Source organism: Oncorhynchus mykiss, chromosome 26 (assembly GCF_057628025.1).
Source record: "Oncorhynchus mykiss isolate SJ-2025 chromosome 26, ASM5762802v1, whole genome shotgun sequence".
Taxonomy (NCBI): Eukaryota; Metazoa; Chordata; class Actinopteri; order Salmoniformes; family Salmonidae; genus Oncorhynchus; species Oncorhynchus mykiss.
Genome location: NC_143047.1, coordinates 15,593,676 through 15,613,046, shown reverse-complemented (window position 1 = coordinate 15,613,046; position 19,371 = coordinate 15,593,676). Strand labels below are relative to the sequence as shown.

Sequence of the window (19,371 nt, the reverse complement as noted above, 5' to 3'; positions counted from 1 at the left end):
CATTTGAATAAGTTCTGAAGAGTCCAGCGAGAGACCTCACTTTGAAACTGTAAGAGATATTCACAGGGAAATTGCCTGCAGGTGTGCACGGCCTGCATATAAAATGGTAATGGGGACAGAAAGACACAAAGCACTGTTTGGGTGCTGTGCTCATGAAAGGCCCCATTCAACAAGACGCACTTATAAAACTAAGCAGGGCAATTACTGAAGATTGAGAATGGTAGGGTGAGCTGGGCACACAATTTGTCCTCTTCTTCCACAGCACCCCAATGGGAGACAATGAGACAAAGCAGCACACAAAATGGGTCTGGTTGTTTAAAGAGCAAGCCCATTTGAATATTGAGAAAAGCCATTTGCTCTTAGCGACCGTGTTCAGCTCAGACACAATAACATCTGAATGAATGGTACTTAGAATGGATACAAGGTTATCCTTCTGCAGTACAATGTTTGCATAATGTCAGCTGTTAAAAGAGTAAAAATGTAATAAATCTCATACATGTTGGATGAGCCTATATTTTAATCAAACCACTAAAATAGTCTAATACTGGTATTTACATTTACTCTCAAACAACTATTACATTATGTATGTGTTTATTGATATGGCAGCCAAACTGAACCAGTTTCAGAATCAGTTCAAACATCAGCTAGCCATATTTGTCAAATTTCTACTCCTGATTTCTCTATTGAATGGAATCGCAAAGGAACTATAGTAAGAGGTTAGACATTGCCACCTAGTGTACAACTGTATGAATCACAATTAGACTCTAGGGGTAATCTCAACACTGCTTTCTTCCAAGGCATATTTTATAGCAGATCTGAGTCAATGCTAGTGTCTGAAACAAAATGAAGATTTCTGGTAGAACACAACCCTCTTTCATTATGTATATATTCACACAGCGATGAGTTTAAAGCCTTCAGGGGCTAGCAACAAACCTCCTTTAAAAATGGCTGGCAAAACATTTATTATTTTTGTTTTTGACTTGTAATAAAGATAAACATGTACCTTATCTACCCCTGAATCTGACTAACTCATTTAAAGGTTGTTCCATTTAGGCTGTGTATGAAAGGGTAGAGGAGTAGTAATGAGGTCTTCATGTCTGAAGCAGTGTGTCCATATAAGTGTCCATATCACAGCCTAATGGCAGAATGACCAGAGCCATCAGCTTGGGTCTGTGTAGAGACGTTTCCCCCTGCAGTCTCCTCTCTCTCATATCACAGCCTAATGGCAGAATGACCAGAGCATCAGCTTGGGTCTGTGTAGAGACGTTTCCCCATGCACTCTCCTCTCTCAGGGCCCTGGCTTGGCTCAGAGTCCTGGCCCTCCAGCGAAGATGAGCTCCAGAGCTGACTGGATGTCCCCCTCTGTAGCCTGGAGCGCCCGTAACATCAGCTCCTCATCCTGGATCCCCATGTCTCTCAGCTGCTGCAGCTGGGACTGCCAACGCCCCTATAAGACAGTAGAACAAAGCTACCCTTAAAACTACTGGCAAACAGACTAAAACACACAGTCAGAGGCATTGAAGCTTAGGCCGTCATTACTCCAGCTAGAGAGAGACCAAATAGAAACGCAGCGAGTGCCATTGCTCCAGGCAGTATGATTAAGAGCACAGCTTCTATCCTCAGTGTTGTCCTTTAAAAAGGTTGAGACATGTGGATCTGGTCTGTCCTCGTGGCTCATGTAGCACATTGAGAGGAGAGAGTGAGAGGAAAGGAGGAGAGGGAAAGGAGAGAATGAGAGAGTAGAGAGGAGAAGAGGAAAGGAAAAGAGACTGACCTGCAGAGAGGACATGCTGGAGGCCTGCAGAGCCTGCTGCAGTGCCTGGCTGAAAAGGTCATTGCTGACAGGAGTCCCTGCTGGCGTGGGAGGCACTCCAGATGAGGTGTCCTGCTGCAACACAGAACAAAGGGCACGCAGTTAGAAGGGCAAGTGTCTGCTCTGTGTCACTGGTAGAGGAGTGCGTTTGTGTGTTGAGGGAGCATGATGGGACATTCTTTACCTGCGCCCCTGCAGTGGGAGTAACAGCACTGCTCTCAGGAGTACTGGCCAGGGCCAGGGCAGTGGCCAGCTCACTCTGTGTTATGGGTCGAGGGCCTGTAGCTCCACTATGGCCAAGGGACACTGGCCGCATTCCTGCTGGGCCCCCGGTTCGGTTAGATGGTCCTGCCTGATTGCTCTAGTTACACACATAGCAATGATGTTGGCTATACTCCGTCTATATTTACATTTTTAATCTCAATTCAGCTAGATTGACTCACCGATTGGAAATCTTCATCGTCATCAGACATGCCCTCAAACATAAACCCTCCTGCAGACAAGACAAACGTCATACATGTTCCAGTCTTAGTGATGGTGAGTGACAGACCGATGTGGCCATCACTGGGTCGTGTTCAGTAGGGACTAAACGTTTTGAAAAAGAATGAAACAGGGAGGTGCTACCTGAACCTTGTCCAATAAGAACAGATTTTTGTTTTTCGTTGCAAACCATTTTTCTACAGTCTAACCTATTGAACACCACCCTGTAGTTTCCACCAGTGTGATGCTCACCTGGCATGTCACTGTAGGAGCTGGAGGAGACGTTGCGGGAGGAGCCGGCGCTGGACTGAGCAGGCATGCTGCCAGCCACTGAGTGGAGGACCAGGATGATGGCATTGACCAGGGCTGGGTGAGAACTGATCAACCTACAAGGCAAAACGTTTAATACTTATTATTAAGTATACTTGATATACTTATTATCCCTAATGTCACAAATCCACAGTCTAACTTACTCATTCACAACATGGCATGACAAAGTCATTCTACAGTATATGGAACAAAAACACTTACACATCCAGCATGTTAGGGTCTGTGAATTGCACAAATAGATCTTTGTCTTGGAGCACTCCTGCAAGATTCAGAAGCAGCATTGTAAGAGATAACCTCCTTGGTGACATGGTTAGGATTATGTTATGTCATAACGGGCAGGGCTAATCAGTACTTGCCTAGCGCTACCGGGTCAGATCTAAGCCCTGGCGTGGCCACAATGATCTGATCTAGAGACTCCTTATTAGTCAGCATCTTAAACACCTGGGAAAGCAAATTAAGTAATATACTGTGGGGTTCGAAATGATTGACACCCTTGATAAAGAAGAGCAATAATGACTGTATAAGATAAATCATTAAAATACTGAGCTAGTGTATGCTAAATAAAAATTGGGAAATTATAATTGTTTTATACTAAAACAATTGCCCAGATAAATATATTTTTATTTAACAAGTAACAGTCATGAATAATGATGACAGATTTACAGAGTCAAAGATCTTACCCCCAAGACATGCTAACCTCCCCTGTTATTGGTAATGGTGAGAGGTTAGCATGTTTTGGAGGTAGGATCTTTGACACTATGTAACTTTGTCACTCATAATTATTCACAATTCATTCAGGGTTATCCGTAATCCTGGTATAATTCACATTAATGTACAAGTGTTTAGAAACATATTATATTCATATTTACAACTAAAAAGTGACTCCACAATGACAATACAGTATTTACCCTTCATTTCAATTGGGCACAAAATCATCTGAAACACAACCAAAACAAACAGTAAATGCATCCAACACGTTTGTATAGTTACAAGCTTGATGTAGTCATTGTGAGCTAGGAATATGGAACCAAATACTACACCTTTGACTACTTCATTTATAATAATTTTTAGGGGTGTCAATTCTTCACCACTACCTTTTTGAGTAGTACTACTAATTAAACAAAGTATCTTTCTTTGGCCAATTGTATTAGTATAAAATAAGATAACTTTCCCATTCTTTTGAGCATAAAATATAGCTCAGTATTTGAATTATTTCTACTGAACAAAAATATAAACCCAACACGAAACAATTTCAAAGATTTTACTGAGTTACAGTTCACATAAGGAAATCAGTCAATTGAAATAAACTCATTGGGCTCTAAATCTATGGATTTCATATGACTGGGAATAAAGATATGTTTATGTCGGACTCAGATACCTTAAAAAAAGGTTGGGGCTTGGCTCAGAAAACCAGTCAGTATCTAGTGTGACCACCATAATTGGCACGACAATGGGCCTCAGGATCTCACCATGGTTTCTCTGTGCATTCAAATTGCCATCGATAAAATGCAATTGTGTTTGTTGTCCGTAGCGAATGCCTGCCCATAGCATAACCCAACGCCACCATGGGGCCCTCTGTTCACAATGTTGACAAACTGCCTGCCCACACTACGCCATACACATGGTCTGCAGTTGTGAGGCCAGTTGGACATACTGCCAAATTCTCTAAAAAGACATTGAGGAGGTTGATGGTAGAGAAATCAACATTAAATTCTATAGCAACAGTTCTGGTGGACATACCTGCAGTCAGTATGCCAATTGCATGCTCCCTCAAAACTTGAGACATCTGTGGGATTGTGTTGTGTGACAAAACTGCACATTTTAGAGTGGGCTTTTATTGTCCACCGCACAAGGTGCACCTGTGTTATGATCATGCTGTTTAATCAGCTTCTTAATATGCCACCCCTGTCAGGAGGACAGATTATCTTGGCAAAGGAGAAATGCTCACTAACAGGGATGAAAACAAATGTGTGCACAAAACTTGAGAGAATTAAGCTTTTTGTGCACATGGAACATTTCTGGGCTCTTTTATTTCAGCTCATGAAACACGGGACCAACACTTTACATGTTGTGTTTATATTTTTGTTCAGTGTATTTTATACATTCCTTATTGCTAATCTTTATCAAGGTTGTCAATCATTTTGGACCCCACTGTAACTGATATAATAGGATTTCTGATAAAGACATCCTTCTACATTTTCATTCTCAACACCATAACAATGTTATTACCGAGTCTCTGTAGGTGGAGTTGGAGTGGAGGGCTGCCTGCAGCACACGGAACTCCCTGGCTGCAGTCGTCCTGTTCACTGGCTCTACAGACAAAGGGAGAAAGACAGGAGAGATAAATTACTATGGTTCTTTGCAGAAGTAACCTTATAAATGGAAATGTCTAGTGACATGGCGCTTCTAAGCGGGTTAGAGTTGGTCTGTCAAAACCCACCTGGATTGATGTCTGGTTCAGGCCAGGTCCTTTTGAGGATGTGCAGGGTGGATCCAGGCTGGATCCCACAGGAGTCTAAAGACAGGTCATCCTTCAACTTGCGACCACAGTGTACCAGCTCTGACATATTACATAAATAAAAAAAACATCAGAAGCAAATCGTAAATAAGTTAGCTAACATGTGAGTTGTTCGCTTATGTAATGTAAACCTATGAGTTCGGGGTCCGGTAGGAAATCCGGGAGCTGTGCCGAAACGAGTTGTTTCAGAGTAGAGACTCGGTACCCGCCGGGAGACACGTCTCCAGGCATAGTCTCGGGGAAGTGGAAGGTGGATTTGGGCTGATCCACCAGCTTCAATGACAGGTGCCACCCCGACATCATAAGCTGTTGCTAGACAGGAACAAGTTACGACAATCTACATTGGCAACAGCACCACATTCACGAATCTAAAACTAGCTAAAGTTTGGAAAAGTAACGTTAGATGTTTAATCTTCTGATATGCACAGCTAACGTTACCGTTAGCTATTAGCCACTAAGCTAGCAGGCTAGCTATAATGCCACTAACATTAGGCATTAACATTTTTAGCAAGTAAAGACCGTTAAGATGACGTTTTCAAAAATACCGTTTGTATGGCAGCAACTAAAACGCATTAAATCCACCAATGACACATGAAACTCAATGAAAAATTGTACTGCAGACTCACGATTTGCTTTGTTGAAACGATGTTTAGTCCGTGTTTAGTCACGTGGTCCACAATCACGCTGACCAAGGCGGAAGTCATGGAATATACATTATGGTAATAATGTATCATTTATTTGCTATCACGGTCCTTGCTGAAGCAAAATGTAACAACTGCAACGTAGATGTAGCAATTCTAACCAAATTACCTTTTCTACAGCAATTTCAAGATACTCGTCACCGCTTGTTGCACATTTGGTCAGTTATTGTGCCGCAGAGACTACTTTCCAACTTTTCTGTGTCATCATCAAATTATTTTAACCCTCAAACTACCAACATATTTTACATGATTTTTACCAGCTGGAGTCATTTTTCCCCCAAGATGAAGCAAAAAAACTGAACGTATAAAAAACTGAACGACTTTAATCAAAACATAATTTGAAATAAAAATGTTCCTTGTTGTTGTTAGGACCTAACAATTACATGTGATATTGAAAACGAAAATAACAATTTGTAAGGTATTGGACTCCAATGTTTTGTCAGGGGGGTGCGAAGCATCAGGAGTCAGACAGGATTTAGGTGCAGAAGGGTTCATTATTTGGATACAGGATTATTTCTCACACAGCTGAGTTCAGCAGAGCCCATCAAATCAAAGTCATATCAAATCAAATTGTATTGGTCACATAGCAGTGTAAGTGTAAAACCAACTCTCTTTGTTTTAATGACATTTATTGCAAACGTCCAGTTCAACAATGGCATCTAGTTCATACAACACCATTGCCTATCCAGTTTGTTATTTTCATCAAAGTATATGACCCTTCATCAGACAGAAATGTGTAATCAAGGTATCACACGTATTATTATTAGCCTTAGTATATTCCAAATGATAAAGTTGTGTATGAAGAATTTGAGATGTACAAAACATAATAGAATAAGTAAATTGATAAGCACCACATGTGTTTAATATACTGTATGCTTGCCTTCAACATAAAGGGTTAAATAAAGATTAAATCACAAAATAAAGGGTTAACATTACCCAGCGGTGGGGGTCGGGGGGCAAACACTTTTCTCGTACGGGTGACATCATACGGGACAAAGCACCGTATGGGAGTGGTTTCTTAGAATCGAATGAATCCTCCTGAATGTAAGGTTTTTCAATTCCTGTAGCCGAACTATTACTTTGTCAAGTCAAAAGGGTTCAAGGGAACACTATTAGCGCTTATTTTGTCAGGAAATCCCAAAGAGGGTATAAAAAACTCAATCGAATAACATCATATGCGATTTTGTGTAACAAATCACTGACGCTGGATGGTTGGTGATTCATAAGTTGCGTTCCCCAAACATGGTAAGTTTTTACATCATTTTTTTATTTACATTCGTCAAAGAAAATTATATGAAACGTGGTGTAGTAACCATGTAATAACGCGTCGTTTCGATTTTCTGAGAATTTTGAGAATGAGCCACGAACATTTCGTTGTGCTTGCAGATGTAAGCAACAGCTGGAGTGAATGAAGCCGAAACGCCGCATGATTGGATATACGGCTACTACTGCATCTTATTCGAACAAAAGACAATAGACTTGTTTAAGACACTCATTAACAATACATACACTGTTAAGTAACTTCGATGTAAGTCTCAATAAGTTAATGTCCCAATGGCGGTTTTTGTTTATCACATTTTACCAAAGCACTTAGCTAGACATCCCCCCCCCCCCCCCCCCCCCCCCCCCCCCCCACCCACAATAAATTGGAACAACCATTCAGTCAATTTATAGTTTAGCTATAGGATGTTAGCTTCCTACCTGGCCAACATCCGGTGAAATTGCAGAGCGCGAAATTTAAAAATACTCAATTCAAATATTTAACATTCTTGAAAATCTATATGTTATACATCAAAATAAAGCTTGATTTCTTGTTAATCCAGACGCTGTGTCAGATTTCAAAAAGGCTTTACGGCGAAAGTACACCATGCGATTATCTGAGGATAGCGTCCCGCATACAAACACATGAAAATAATTTTTCAACCAGGTAGGTGCGACACAAAAGTCAGAAATAGCGATATAATTAATGCCTTACCTTTGAAGATCTTCTGTTGGCACTCCAAAATGTCCCAGAAACATTACAAATGGGCCTTTTGTTCGATAATGTTCTTCTTTATGTCCCCCCAAAAATGTCAATTTATTTGGAGCGTTTGATTCAGAAATACACTGGTTTCAACTCACCCAACATGCCTACAAAGTATCTAAAATAATCTTACCTGTAAACTTGGTCCAAACATTTCAAACAACGTTCCTAATCCAACCTCAGGTACCCTAAAACCTCAGGTACCCTAAATAATCGATACAATTTAAGACGGAATAAACTGTTTCTAATACCGGATAAAAACAACGTGGAGAACGCTCCTGTTCACCAAAACAGTAGAGTCTACCTGGAGTGACACTTACAATGAATAGGACTACTTCTTCATTTCTCAAAAGAAAAACATCAAACAATTTCTAAAGACTATTGACATCTAGTGGAAGCCATATGAGCTGCAACCAGGTTCCTAATAATAAGGGTATCCCATAGAAAACTATTGGAAAATCCTATGACCTCAAAAAAAAATTCCCCTGGATGGTTTGTCCTCATTGATTCGCCTGCCAAATCAGTTCTGTTATACTCATAGACATTATTTTAGCAGTTTTAGAAACTTTAGACTGTTTTCTATCCAAATCTATATGCACATCCTAGCTTCTGGGCCTGAGTAACAAGCAGTTTACTTTGGGCACGCTTTTCATCCGGTTGTCAAAATATTGCCCCCTACCCAAGAGAGGTTAAATTCAAATTTTCCCTATACCCATTGTGAGGTTGCTACAACCTAGCCTATGAATGGAAGTTTATAACGTAGGTGCACAGGCCGAGAGACAAATTAGAGTAATCAAGGTGACAGTGACACATTCAATACCGCCTTCCACACTCTTGCCTGCATCTAGCTGATCTAGGGTGTAACCAGTAGTCGTCCAAACAGTTGCAAACAACAGTTTTCATTGGATACATTCAGGTAGGTTTATCCCCATTTCGTTCTGTTAGCTTCCGTCTCTCACTTTCTCTCTGATGCGTCTCCTTCATTTTTGAAGAAGACACCCTATTTTCACCCTCATCCTCCTAGGTCCCACACAAGCCTGTCTGCATGGACAGAAGGGAGAGAGAGGTCACTATACAGCCACAGGTGTATAGTGTGACTGAACAAATCTGTCTGGACAGCACCTTCTTTCACCTCCATTTTGATGTCAGGGGGCAGACGAGGAAAGCGTCTTTGCGTTGTCCTCCGAGTGGAGAAAATAAAGCGAAAGAATGTGTGTAACCTAAACGTAGTGCAATGACAGCAAACTGTGAAGATGTGCAATGTGATTACATATCCCCATCTGAATCAGATAAATGAGTCTCCATGGCAACTTCCCTGGATGTTGTGACAGTATATTGTTGGAGGTTTGAGGATGTGATGCTGCAGTTAAGAGGATAGGTCTGACATGGCAACGACCAGCAGAATAAACCATTTCTATTCAACAATCCTCTACCATTACTGCAATGCTTTTAACGTGATCTATCAAACAAAGAAGACCGATATACTGTCTAATAAGCCTACAGTAAGTCAATTGCTATGGTGCATCATTATTTATTTAAATTAGCTTGAAGCCTATATTTTAATCAAACCACTAAAATAGTCTAATACTGGTATTTACATTTACTCTCAAACAACTATTACATTATGTATGTGTTTATTGATATGGCAGCCAAACTGAACCAGTTTCAGAATCAGTTCAAACATCAGCTAGCCATATTTGTCAAATTTCTACTCCTGATTTCTCTATTGAATGGAATCGCAAAGGAACTATAGTAAGAGGTTAGACATTGCCACCTAGTGTACAACTGTATGAATCACAATTAGACTCTAGGGGTAATCTCAACACTGCTTTCTTCCAAGGCATATTTTATAGCAGATCTGAGTCAATGCTAGTGTCTGAAACAAAATGAAGATTTCTGGTAGAACACAACCCTCTTTCATTATGTATATATTCACACAGCGATGAGTTTAAAGCCTTCAGGGGCTAGCAACAAACCTCCTTTAAAAATGGCTGGCAAAACATTTATTATTTTTGTTTTTGACTTGTAATAAAGATAAACATGTACCTTATCTACCCCTGAATCTGACTAACTCATTTAAAGGTTGTTCCATTTAGGCTGTGTATGAAAGGGTAGAGGAGTAGTAATGAGGTCTTCATGTCTGAAGCAGTGTGTCCATATAAGTGTCCATATCACAGCCTAATGGCAGAATGACCAGAGCCATCAGCTTGGGTCTGTGTAGAGACGTTTCCCCCTGCAGTCTCCTCTCTCTCATATCACAGCCTAATGGCAGAATGACCAGAGCATCAGCTTGGGTCTGTGTAGAGACGTTTCCCCATGCACTCTCCTCTCTCAGGGCCCTGGCTTGGCTCAGAGTCCTGGCCCTCCAGCGAAGATGAGCTCCAGAGCTGACTGGATGTCCCCCTCTGTAGCCTGGAGCGCCCGTAACATCAGCTCCTCATCCTGGATCCCCATGTCTCTCAGCTGCTGCAGCTGGGACTGCCAACGCCCCTATAAGACAGTAGAACAAAGCTACCCTTAAAACTACTGGCAAACAGACTAAAACACACAGTCAGAGGCATTGAAGCTTAGGCCGTCATTACTCCAGCTAGAGAGAGACCAAATAGAAACGCAGCGAGTGCCATTGCTCCAGGCAGTATGATTAAGAGCACAGCTTCTATCCTCAGTGTTGTCCTTTAAAAAGGTTGAGACATGTGGATCTGGTCTGTCCTCGTGGCTCATGTAGCACATTGAGAGGAGAGAGTGAGAGGAAAGGAGGAGAGGGAAAGGAGAGAATGAGAGAGTAGAGAGGAGAAGAGGAAAGGAAAAGAGACTGACCTGCAGAGAGGACATGCTGGAGGCCTGCAGAGCCTGCTGCAGTGCCTGGCTGAAAAGGTCATTGCTGACAGGAGTCCCTGCTGGCGTGGGAGGCACTCCAGATGAGGTGTCCTGCTGCAACACAGAACAAAGGGCACGCAGTTAGAAGGGCAAGTGTCTGCTCTGTGTCACTGGTAGAGGAGTGCGTTTGTGTGTTGAGGGAGCATGATGGGACATTCTTTACCTGCGCCCCTGCAGTGGGAGTAACAGCACTGCTCTCAGGAGTACTGGCCAGGGCCAGGGCAGTGGCCAGCTCACTCTGTGTTATGGGTCGAGGGCCTGTAGCTCCACTATGGCCAAGGGACACTGGCCGCATTCCTGCTGGGCCCCCGGTTCGGTTAGATGGTCCTGCCTGATTGCTCTAGTTACACACATAGCAATGATGTTGGCTATACTCCGTCTATATTTACATTTTTAATCTCAATTCAGCTAGATTGACTCACCGATTGGAAATCTTCATCGTCATCAGACATGCCCTCAAACATAAACCCTCCTGCAGACAAGACAAACGTCATACATGTTCCAGTCTTAGTGATGGTGAGTGACAGACCGATGTGGCCATCACTGGGTCGTGTTCAGTAGGGACTAAACGTTTTGAAAAAGAATGAAACAGGGAGGTGCTACCTGAACCTTGTCCAATAAGAACAGATTTTTGTTTTTCGTTGCAAACCATTTTTCTACAGTCTAACCTATTGAACACCACCCTGTAGTTTCCACCAGTGTGATGCTCACCTGGCATGTCACTGTAGGAGCTGGAGGAGACGTTGCGGGAGGAGCCGGCGCTGGACTGAGCAGGCATGCTGCCAGCCACTGAGTGGAGGACCAGGATGATGGCATTGACCAGGGCTGGGTGAGAACTGATCAACCTACAAGGCAAAACGTTTAATACTTATTATTAAGTATACTTGATATACTTATTATCCCTAATGTCACAAATCCACAGTCTAACTTACTCATTCACAACATGGCATGACAAAGTCATTCTACAGTATATGGAACAAAAACACTTACACATCCAGCATGTTAGGGTCTGTGAATTGCACAAATAGATCTTTGTCTTGGAGCACTCCTGCAAGATTCAGAAGCAGCATTGTAAGAGATAACCTCCTTGGTGACATGGTTAGGATTATGTTATGTCATAACGGGCAGGGCTAATCAGTACTTGCCTAGCGCTACCGGGTCAGATCTAAGCCCTGGCGTGGCCACAATGATCTGATCTAGAGACTCCTTATTAGTCAGCATCTTAAACACCTGGGAAAGCAAATTAAGTAATATACTGTGGGGTTCGAAATGATTGACACCCTTGATAAAGAAGAGCAATAATGACTGTATAAGATAAATCATTAAAATACTGAGCTAGTGTATGCTAAATAAAAATTGGGAAATTATAATTGTTTTATACTAAAACAATTGCCCAGATAAATATATTTTTATTTAACAAGTAACAGTCATGAATAATGATGACAGATTTACAGAGTCAAAGATCTTACCCCCAAGACATGCTAACCTCCCCTGTTATTGGTAATGGTGAGAGGTTAGCATGTTTTGGAGGTAGGATCTTTGACACTATGTAACTTTGTCACTCATAATTATTCACAATTCATTCAGGGTTATCCGTAATCCTGGTATAATTCACATTAATGTACAAGTGTTTAGAAACATATTATATTCATATTTACAACTAAAAAGTGACTCCACAATGACAATACAGTATTTACCCTTCATTTCAATTGGGCACAAAATCATCTGAAACACAACCAAAACAAACAGTAAATGCATCCAACACGTTTGTATAGTTACAAGCTTGATGTAGTCATTGTGAGCTAGGAATATGGAACCAAATACTACACCTTTGACTACTTCATTTATAATAATTTTTAGGGGTGTCAATTCTTCACCACTACCTTTTTGAGTAGTACTACTAATTAAACAAAGTATCTTTCTTTGGCCAATTGTATTAGTATAAAATAAGATAACTTTCCCATTCTTTTGAGCATAAAATATAGCTCAGTATTTGAATTATTTCTACTGAACAAAAATATAAACCCAACACGAAACAATTTCAAAGATTTTACTGAGTTACAGTTCACATAAGGAAATCAGTCAATTGAAATAAACTCATTGGGCTCTAAATCTATGGATTTCATATGACTGGGAATAAAGATATGTTTATGTCGGACTCAGATACCTTAAAAAAAGGTTGGGGCTTGGCTCAGAAAACCAGTCAGTATCTGGTGTGACCACCATAATTGGCACGACAATGGGCCTCAGGATCTCACCATGGTTTCTCTGTGCATTCAAATTGCCATCGATAAAATGCAATTGTGTTTGTTGTCCGTAGCGAATGCCTGCCCATAGCATAACCCAACGCCACCATGGGGCCCTCTGTTCACAATGTTGACAAACTGCCTGCCCACACTACGCCATACACATGGTCTGCAGTTGTGAGGCCAGTTGGACATACTGCCAAATTCTCTAAAAAGACATTGAGGAGGTTGATGGTAGAGAAATCAACATTAAATTCTATAGCAACAGTTCTGGTGGACATACCTGCAGTCAGTATGCCAATTGCATGCTCCCTCAAAACTTGAGACATCTGTGGGATTGTGTTGTGTGACAAAACTGCACATTTTAGAGTGGGCTTTTATTGTCCACCGCACAAGGTGCACCTGTGTTATGATCATGCTGTTTAATCAGCTTCTTAATATGCCACCCCTGTCAGGAGGACAGATTATCTTGGCAAAGGAGAAATGCTCACTAACAGGGATGAAAACAAATGTGTGCACAAAACTTGAGAGAATTAAGCTTTTTGTGCACATGGAACATTTCTGGGCTCTTTTATTTCAGCTCATGAAACACGGGACCAACACTTTACATGTTGTGTTTATATTTTTGTTCAGTGTATTTTATACATTCCTTATTGCTAATCTTTATCAAGGTTGTCAATCATTTTGGACCCCACTGTAACTGATATAATAGGATTTCTGATAAAGACATCCTTCTACATTTTCATTCTCAACACCATAACAATGTTATTACCGAGTCTCTGTAGGTGGAGTTGGAGTGGAGGGCTGCCTGCAGCACACGGAACTCCCTGGCTGCAGTCGTCCTGTTCACTGGCTCTACAGACAAAGGGAGAAAGACAGGAGAGATAAATTACTATGGTTCTTTGCAGAAGTAACCTTATAAATGGAAATGTCTAGTGACATGGCGCTTCTAAGCGGGTTAGAGTTGGTCTGTCAAAACCCACCTGGATTGATGTCTGGTTCAGGCCAGGTCCTTTTGAGGATGTGCAGGGTGGATCCAGGCTGGATCCCACAGGAGTCTAAAGACAGGTCATCCTTCAACTTGCGACCACAGTGTACCAGCTCTGACATATTACATAAATAAAAAAAACATCAGAAGCAAATCGTAAATAAGTTAGCTAACATGTGAGTTGTTCGCTTATGTAATGTAAACCTATGAGTTCGGGGTCCGGTAGGAAATCCGGGAGCTGTGCCGAAACGAGTTGTTTCAGAGTAGAGACTCGGTACCCGCCGGGAGACACGTCTCCAGGCATAGTCTCGGGGAAGTGGAAGGTGGATTTGGGCTGATCCACCAGCTTCAATGACAGGTGCCACCCCGACATCATAAGCTGTTGCTAGACAGGAACAAGTTACGACAATCTACATTGGCAACAGCACCACATTCACGAATCTAAAACTAGCTAAAGTTTGGAAAAGTAACGTTAGATGTTTAATCTTCTGATATGCACAGCTAACGTTACCGTTAGCTATTAGCCACTAAGCTAGCAGGCTAGCTATAATGCCACTAACATTAGGCATTAACATTTTTAGCAAGTAAAGACCGTTAAGATGACGTTTTCAAAAATACCGTTTGTATGGCAGCAACTAAAACGCATTAAATCCACCAATGACACATGAAACTCAATGAAAAATTGTACTGCAGACTCACGATTTGCTTTGTTGAAACGATGTTTAGTCCGTGTTTAGTCACGTGGTCCACAATCACGCTGACCAAGGCGGAAGTCATGGAATATACATTATGGTAATAATGTATCATTTATTTGCTATCACGGTCCTTGCTGAAGCAAAATGTAACAACTGCAACGTAGATGTAGCAATTCTAACCAAATTACCTTTTCTACAGCAATTTCAAGATACTCGTCACCGCTTGTTGCACATTTGGTCAGTTATTGTGCCGCAGAGACTACTTTCCAACTTTTCTGTGTCATCATCAAATTATTTTAACCCTCAAACTACCAACATATTTTACATGATTTTTACCAGCTGGAGTCATTTTTCCCCCAAGATGAAGCAAAAAAACTGAACGTATAAAAAACTGAACGACTTTAATCAAAACATAATTTGAAATAAAAATGTTCCTTGTTGTTGTTAGGACCTAACAATTACATGTGATATTGAAAACGAAAATAACAATTTGTAAGGTATTGGACTCCAATGTTTTGTCAGGGGGGTGCGAAGCATCAGGAGTCAGACAGGATTTAGGTGCAGAAGGGTTCATTATTTGGATACAGGATTATTTCTCACACAGCTGAGTTCAGCAGAGCCCATCAAATCAAAGTCATATCAAATCAAATTGTATTGGTCACATAGCAGTGTAAGTGTAAAACCAACTCTCTTTGTTTTAATGACATTTATTGCAAACGTCCAGTTCAACAATGGCATCTAGTTCATACAACACCATTGCCTATCCAGTTTGTTATTTTCATCAAAGTATATGACCCTTCATCAGACAGAAATGTGTAATCAAGGTATCACACGTATTATTATTAGCCTTAGTATATTCCAAATGATAAAGTTGTGTATGAAGAATTTGAGATGTACAAAACATAATAGAATAAGTAAATTGATAAGCACCACATGTGTTTAATATACTGTATGCTTGCCTTCAACATAAAGGGTTAAATAAAGATTAAATCACAAAATAAAGGGTTAACATTACCCAGCGGTGGGGGTCGGGGGGCAAACACTTTTCTCGTACGGGTGACATCATACGGGACAAAGCACCGTATGGGAGTGGTTTCTTAGAATCGAATGAATCCTCCTGAATGTAAGGTTTTTCAATTCCTGTAGCCGAACTATTACTTTGTCAAGTCAAAAGGGTTCAAGGGAACACTATTAGCGCTTATTTTGTCAGGAAATCCCAAAGAGGGTATAAAAAACTCAATCGAATAACATCATATGCGATTTTGTGTAACAAATCACTGACGCTGGATGGTTGGTGATTCATAAGTTGCGTTCCCCAAACATGGTAAGTTTTTACATCATTTTTTTATTTACATTCGTCAAAGAAAATTATATGAAACGTGGTGTAGTAACCATGTAATAACGCGTCGTTTCGATTTTCTGAGAATTTTGAGAATGAGCCACGAACATTTCGTTGTGCTTGCAGATGTAAGCAACAGCTGGAGTGAATGAAGCCGAAACGCCGCATGATTGGATATACGGCTACTACTGCATCTTATTCGAACAAAAGACAATAGACTTGTTTAAGACACTCATTAACAATAAATACACTGTTAAGTAACTTCGATGTAAGTCTCAATAAGTTAATGTCCCAATGGCGGTTTTTGTTTATCACATTTTACCAAAGCACTTAGCTAGACATCCCCCCCCCCCCCCCCCCCACCCACAATAAATTGGAACAACCATTCAGTCAATTTATAGTTTAGCTATAGGATGTTAGCTTCCTACCTGGCCAACATCCGGTGAAATTGCAGAGCGCGAAATTTAAAAATACTCAATTCAAATATTTAACATTCTTGAAAATCTATATGTTATACATCAAAATAAAGCTTGATTTCTTGTTAATCCAGACGCTGTGTCAGATTTCAAAAAGGCTTTACGGCGAAAGTACACCATGCGATTATCTGAGGATAGCGTCCCGCATACAAACACATGAAAATAATTTTTCAACCAGGTAGGTGCGACACAAAAGTCAGAAATAGCGATATAATTAATGCCTTACCTTTGAAGATCTTCTGTTGGCACTCCAAAATGTCCCAGAAACATTACAAATGGGCCTTTTGTTCGATAATGTTCTTCTTTATGTCCCCCCAAAAATGTCAATTTATTTGGAGCGTTTGATTCAGAAATACACTGGTTTCAACTCACCCAACATGCCTACAAAGTATCTAAAATAATCTTACCTGTAAACTTGGTCCAAACATTTCAAACAACGTTCCTAATCCAACCTCAGGTACCCTAAAACCTCAGGTACCCTAAATAATCGATACAATTTAAGACGGAATAAACTGTTTCTAATACCGGATAAAAACAACGTGGAGAACGCTCCTGTTCACCAAAACAGTAGAGTCTACCTGGAGTGACACTTACAATGAATAGGACTACTTCTTCATTTCTCAAAAGAAAAACATCAAACAATTTCTAAAGACTATTGACATCTAGTGGAAGCCATATGAGCTGCAACCAGGTTCCTAATAATAAGGGTATCCCATAGAAAACTATTGGAAAATCCTATGACCTCAAAAAAAAATTCCCCTGGATGGTTTGTCCTCATTGATTCGCCTGCCAAATCAGTTCTGTTATACTCATAGACATTATTTTAGCAGTTTTAGAAACTTTAGACTGTTTTCTATCCAAATCTATATGCACATCCTAGCTTCTGGGCCTGAGTAACAAGCAGTTTACTTTGGGCACGCTTTTCATCCGGTTGTCAAAATATTGCCCCCTACCCAAGAGAGGTTAAATTCAAATTTTCCCTATACCCATTGTGAGGTTGCTACAACCTAGCCTATGAATGGAAGTTTATAACGTAGGTGCACAGGCCGAGAGACAAATTAGAGTAATCAAGGTGACAGTGACACATTCAATACCGCCTTCCACACTCTTGCCTGCATCTAGCTGATCTAGGGTGTAACCAGTAGTCGTCCAAACAGTTGCAAACAACAGTTTTCATTGGATACATTCAGGTAGGTTTATCCCCATTTCGTTCTGTTAGCTTCCGTCTCTCACTTTCTCTCTGATGCGTCTCCTTCATTTTTGAAGAAATGTATTTGTTCAAAACAGTTCCACTATTGTCTTTATCTCTCTCTTTGAGTCAACTACTCACCACATTTTTTTTGCACTGCAGTGCAAGCTAGCGGTAGCTTAAGCTTTCAGTAATAGATTTATTCTCTGATCCTTTGATTGAGTAGACAACATGTCAGTTTATGCTGCAAGAGCTCTGATAGGTTGGAGGACATCCTCCACAAGTTGCCATAATTACTGTGTAAGTCTATGGAAGGTGTTGAGAACCTTAAGCCTCCTAGGTTTTGTAATGAAGTCAATGTACCTAGAGTAGGACGAAAATAGCTGCCCTCCTGCTACACCCCTGAGAGTGCTGCTGTTGAGGCTATTGTAGACCTTCATTGCAAAACAGTGTGTTCTAATCAGTTATTTGGTAACTTGAATATATTTAGTACAGTTTTATCTAAAACATATATTTTTTTAAATGTTTCACTATTTTTGTTTATCTGACATTCACTGAATAGGATGGACCTCCCCTCCTCCTCTGAGGAGCATTCACTGCTCAAAACTTAATCATAGTCTGTAAAGCTTGATAGTCTTGTTTTTAGACAAAATACTGGAAACTGGGCAGACACAGGTTGAATCAACTTTGTTTCCACGTCATTTCAATGAAATTGTGTTGAACCAACGTGGAATAGACATTGAATTGACATCTGTGCACAGTGGGTGGTCTCCTATTTGTTGGGACCGCTGTGATTGGAACTTGGAACACACAGCAGTATTACCCCATCACAGAGATGGGAGGGGGAAAATGTTCAGGCCCAGGGCAACATAGGGCAAACAACCTGGGGGATTATAAAATATGATAAGGTCTTCTAGAACAGAGGTTCTTAAACTGTGGGGCGCGCCTTTTTAACAAACTTAGTCCGGCTTTCAACTTACTCCTCAGTCATCAGTTTTCCTCTTATCATGTCAGTCATTGCAGACCTTAGAGAGCTATTTATAACTTTAGACTCGGTTTTATCAAATAAAAGTGAATTCAACAAGCCAATGTAATGTCATTGTTGTTTTACAGAGGGTTACAATGCAATTATAATATCTTTACCCATATCTCCATGTCTAAACTTCTATATAAGGCATTGCTTTTTATTTCTCCTTGAGGGTAGAGTTAGTTTCATGATGTCAGCTGCTGTTTATGTTATGTTATTATTCTGAGCTCCATACTGCATTGGAGGACTGGGCTTCAGAACCAGTGGTCTGATGATGCCTATCATATGATTGTCAGAGCAGAGCAGCTGGGCTTTCTTGGCAGGTACAGCATCCTGGAGGGATACAATAGTCTTTGATACTAAACTGGCTAGAGAGGAAATTATAGCCAACGTTGGGGAAAGACAAGAGAAATACTTCATACTTAAAATGGAGGGAAAAGCATTAGCAATATCAGACTTTTCCAGCAAACACCTTACGTTTAGGTAATACCATTTGTGTACGTGATACCACAACCTATAAATCCACAACAAATGTAAATGGATCTGCTGAGTGAAGACAAGAGTACAGATTATTGTACTCGTTAGTGTGCTGAAATAATTCCTGCCTTATGCCTGTCTAAGGCTGCAGGTGTGGTCAAATGAGTTTGATCTGACCTCTGACATTAAGCT

The 19,371-nt window shown here is 40.7% G+C and overlaps 3 protein-coding genes across 23 annotated transcripts in view; 1 reads left to right on the top strand and 2 right to left on the bottom strand.

Annotated features, from left to right (window-relative positions):
- Window positions 1-499: 499 nt before the first annotated feature.
- Window positions 500-6,150, bottom strand: LOC110506453 (ubiquitin-like protein 7). Of its 11 annotated transcripts, none has more exons than XM_090222240.1 (11): window positions 5,768-6,149; window positions 5,273-5,447; window positions 5,064-5,183; window positions 4,853-4,935; window positions 2,980-3,064; window positions 2,825-2,882; window positions 2,546-2,679; window positions 2,257-2,306; window positions 1,998-2,174; window positions 1,775-1,885; window positions 500-1,447 (listed from the first exon to the last, which is right to left on the bottom strand). In XM_090222240.1, exons 1-11 carry the CDS (start codon window positions 5,873-5,875, stop codon window positions 1,307-1,309), a joined length of 1,242 nt encoding a protein of 413 aa, XP_090078366.1. In that variant the 5' UTR covers window positions 5,876-6,149; the 3' UTR covers window positions 500-1,306. The 11 variants fall into 11 exon arrangements, with proteins under 11 accessions (XP_090078366.1, XP_021441741.3, XP_090078370.1 ...); XM_021586066.3 differs by having other exon boundaries at window positions 5,273-5,453; window positions 5,768-6,061; XM_090222244.1 differs by having other exon boundaries at window positions 5,952-6,045.
- A 3,332-nt stretch (window positions 6,151-9,482) lies between these two features.
- Window positions 9,483-15,058, bottom strand: LOC149971384 (ubiquitin-like protein 7). 11 transcript variants are annotated; one of them, XM_090222231.1, is made up of 11 exons: window positions 14,676-15,058; window positions 14,181-14,355; window positions 13,972-14,091; window positions 13,761-13,843; window positions 11,888-11,972; window positions 11,733-11,790; window positions 11,454-11,587; window positions 11,165-11,214; window positions 10,906-11,082; window positions 10,683-10,796; window positions 9,483-10,355 (listed from the first exon to the last, which is right to left on the bottom strand). In XM_090222231.1, the coding sequence occupies exons 1-11, from the start codon at window positions 14,781-14,783 to the stop codon at window positions 10,215-10,217; spliced, it is 1,245 nt and encodes a 414-aa protein (XP_090078357.1). In that variant the 5' UTR covers window positions 14,784-15,058; the 3' UTR covers window positions 9,483-10,214. The 11 variants fall into 11 exon arrangements, with proteins under 11 accessions (XP_090078357.1, XP_090078358.1, XP_090078355.1 ...); XM_090222232.1 differs by having other exon boundaries at window positions 10,683-10,793; window positions 14,676-15,057; XM_090222229.1 differs by having other exon boundaries at window positions 14,181-14,361; window positions 14,676-14,969.
- A 623-nt stretch (window positions 15,059-15,681) lies between these two features.
- Window positions 15,682-19,371, top strand: part of LOC110506452 (CD276 antigen) — a 77,373-nt gene continuing 73,683 nt past the window's right edge. Inside the window, exon 1 of the mRNA XM_021586062.3 lies at window positions 15,682-15,995. The gene's annotated coding sequence lies outside the window, so the exon portion shown is untranslated. The remainder of the gene's footprint in view (window positions 15,996-19,371) is intronic.

Excerpts from the sequence above, each read along its gene's own strand:
- LOC110506453 (XM_021586064.3), bottom strand. The coding sequence starts at position 5,875 with ATGATACATTATTACCATAATGTATATTCCATGACTTCCGCCTTGGTC. Across the intron at positions 5,454-5,767 it reads TCGTTTCAACAAAGCAAATC|CAACAGCTTATGATGTCGGG; the intron begins GTGAGTCTGCAG and ends GTTCCTGTCTAG. Across the intron at positions 1,889-1,997 it reads CTCCCACTGCAGGGGCGCAG|CAGGACACCTCATCTGGAGT; the intron begins GTAAAGAATGTC and ends TCTGTGTTGCAG.
- LOC149971384 (XM_090222229.1), bottom strand. The coding sequence starts at position 14,783 with ATGATACATTATTACCATAATGTATATTCCATGACTTCCGCCTTGGTC. Across the intron at positions 14,092-14,180 it reads ACCGGACCCCGAACTCATAG|AGCTGGTACACTGTGGTCGC; the intron begins GTTTACATTACA and ends GTAATATGTCAG. Across the intron at positions 11,791-11,887 it reads ATCTGACCCGGTAGCGCTAG|GAGTGCTCCAAGACAAAGAT; the intron begins GCAAGTACTGAT and ends TGAATCTTGCAG.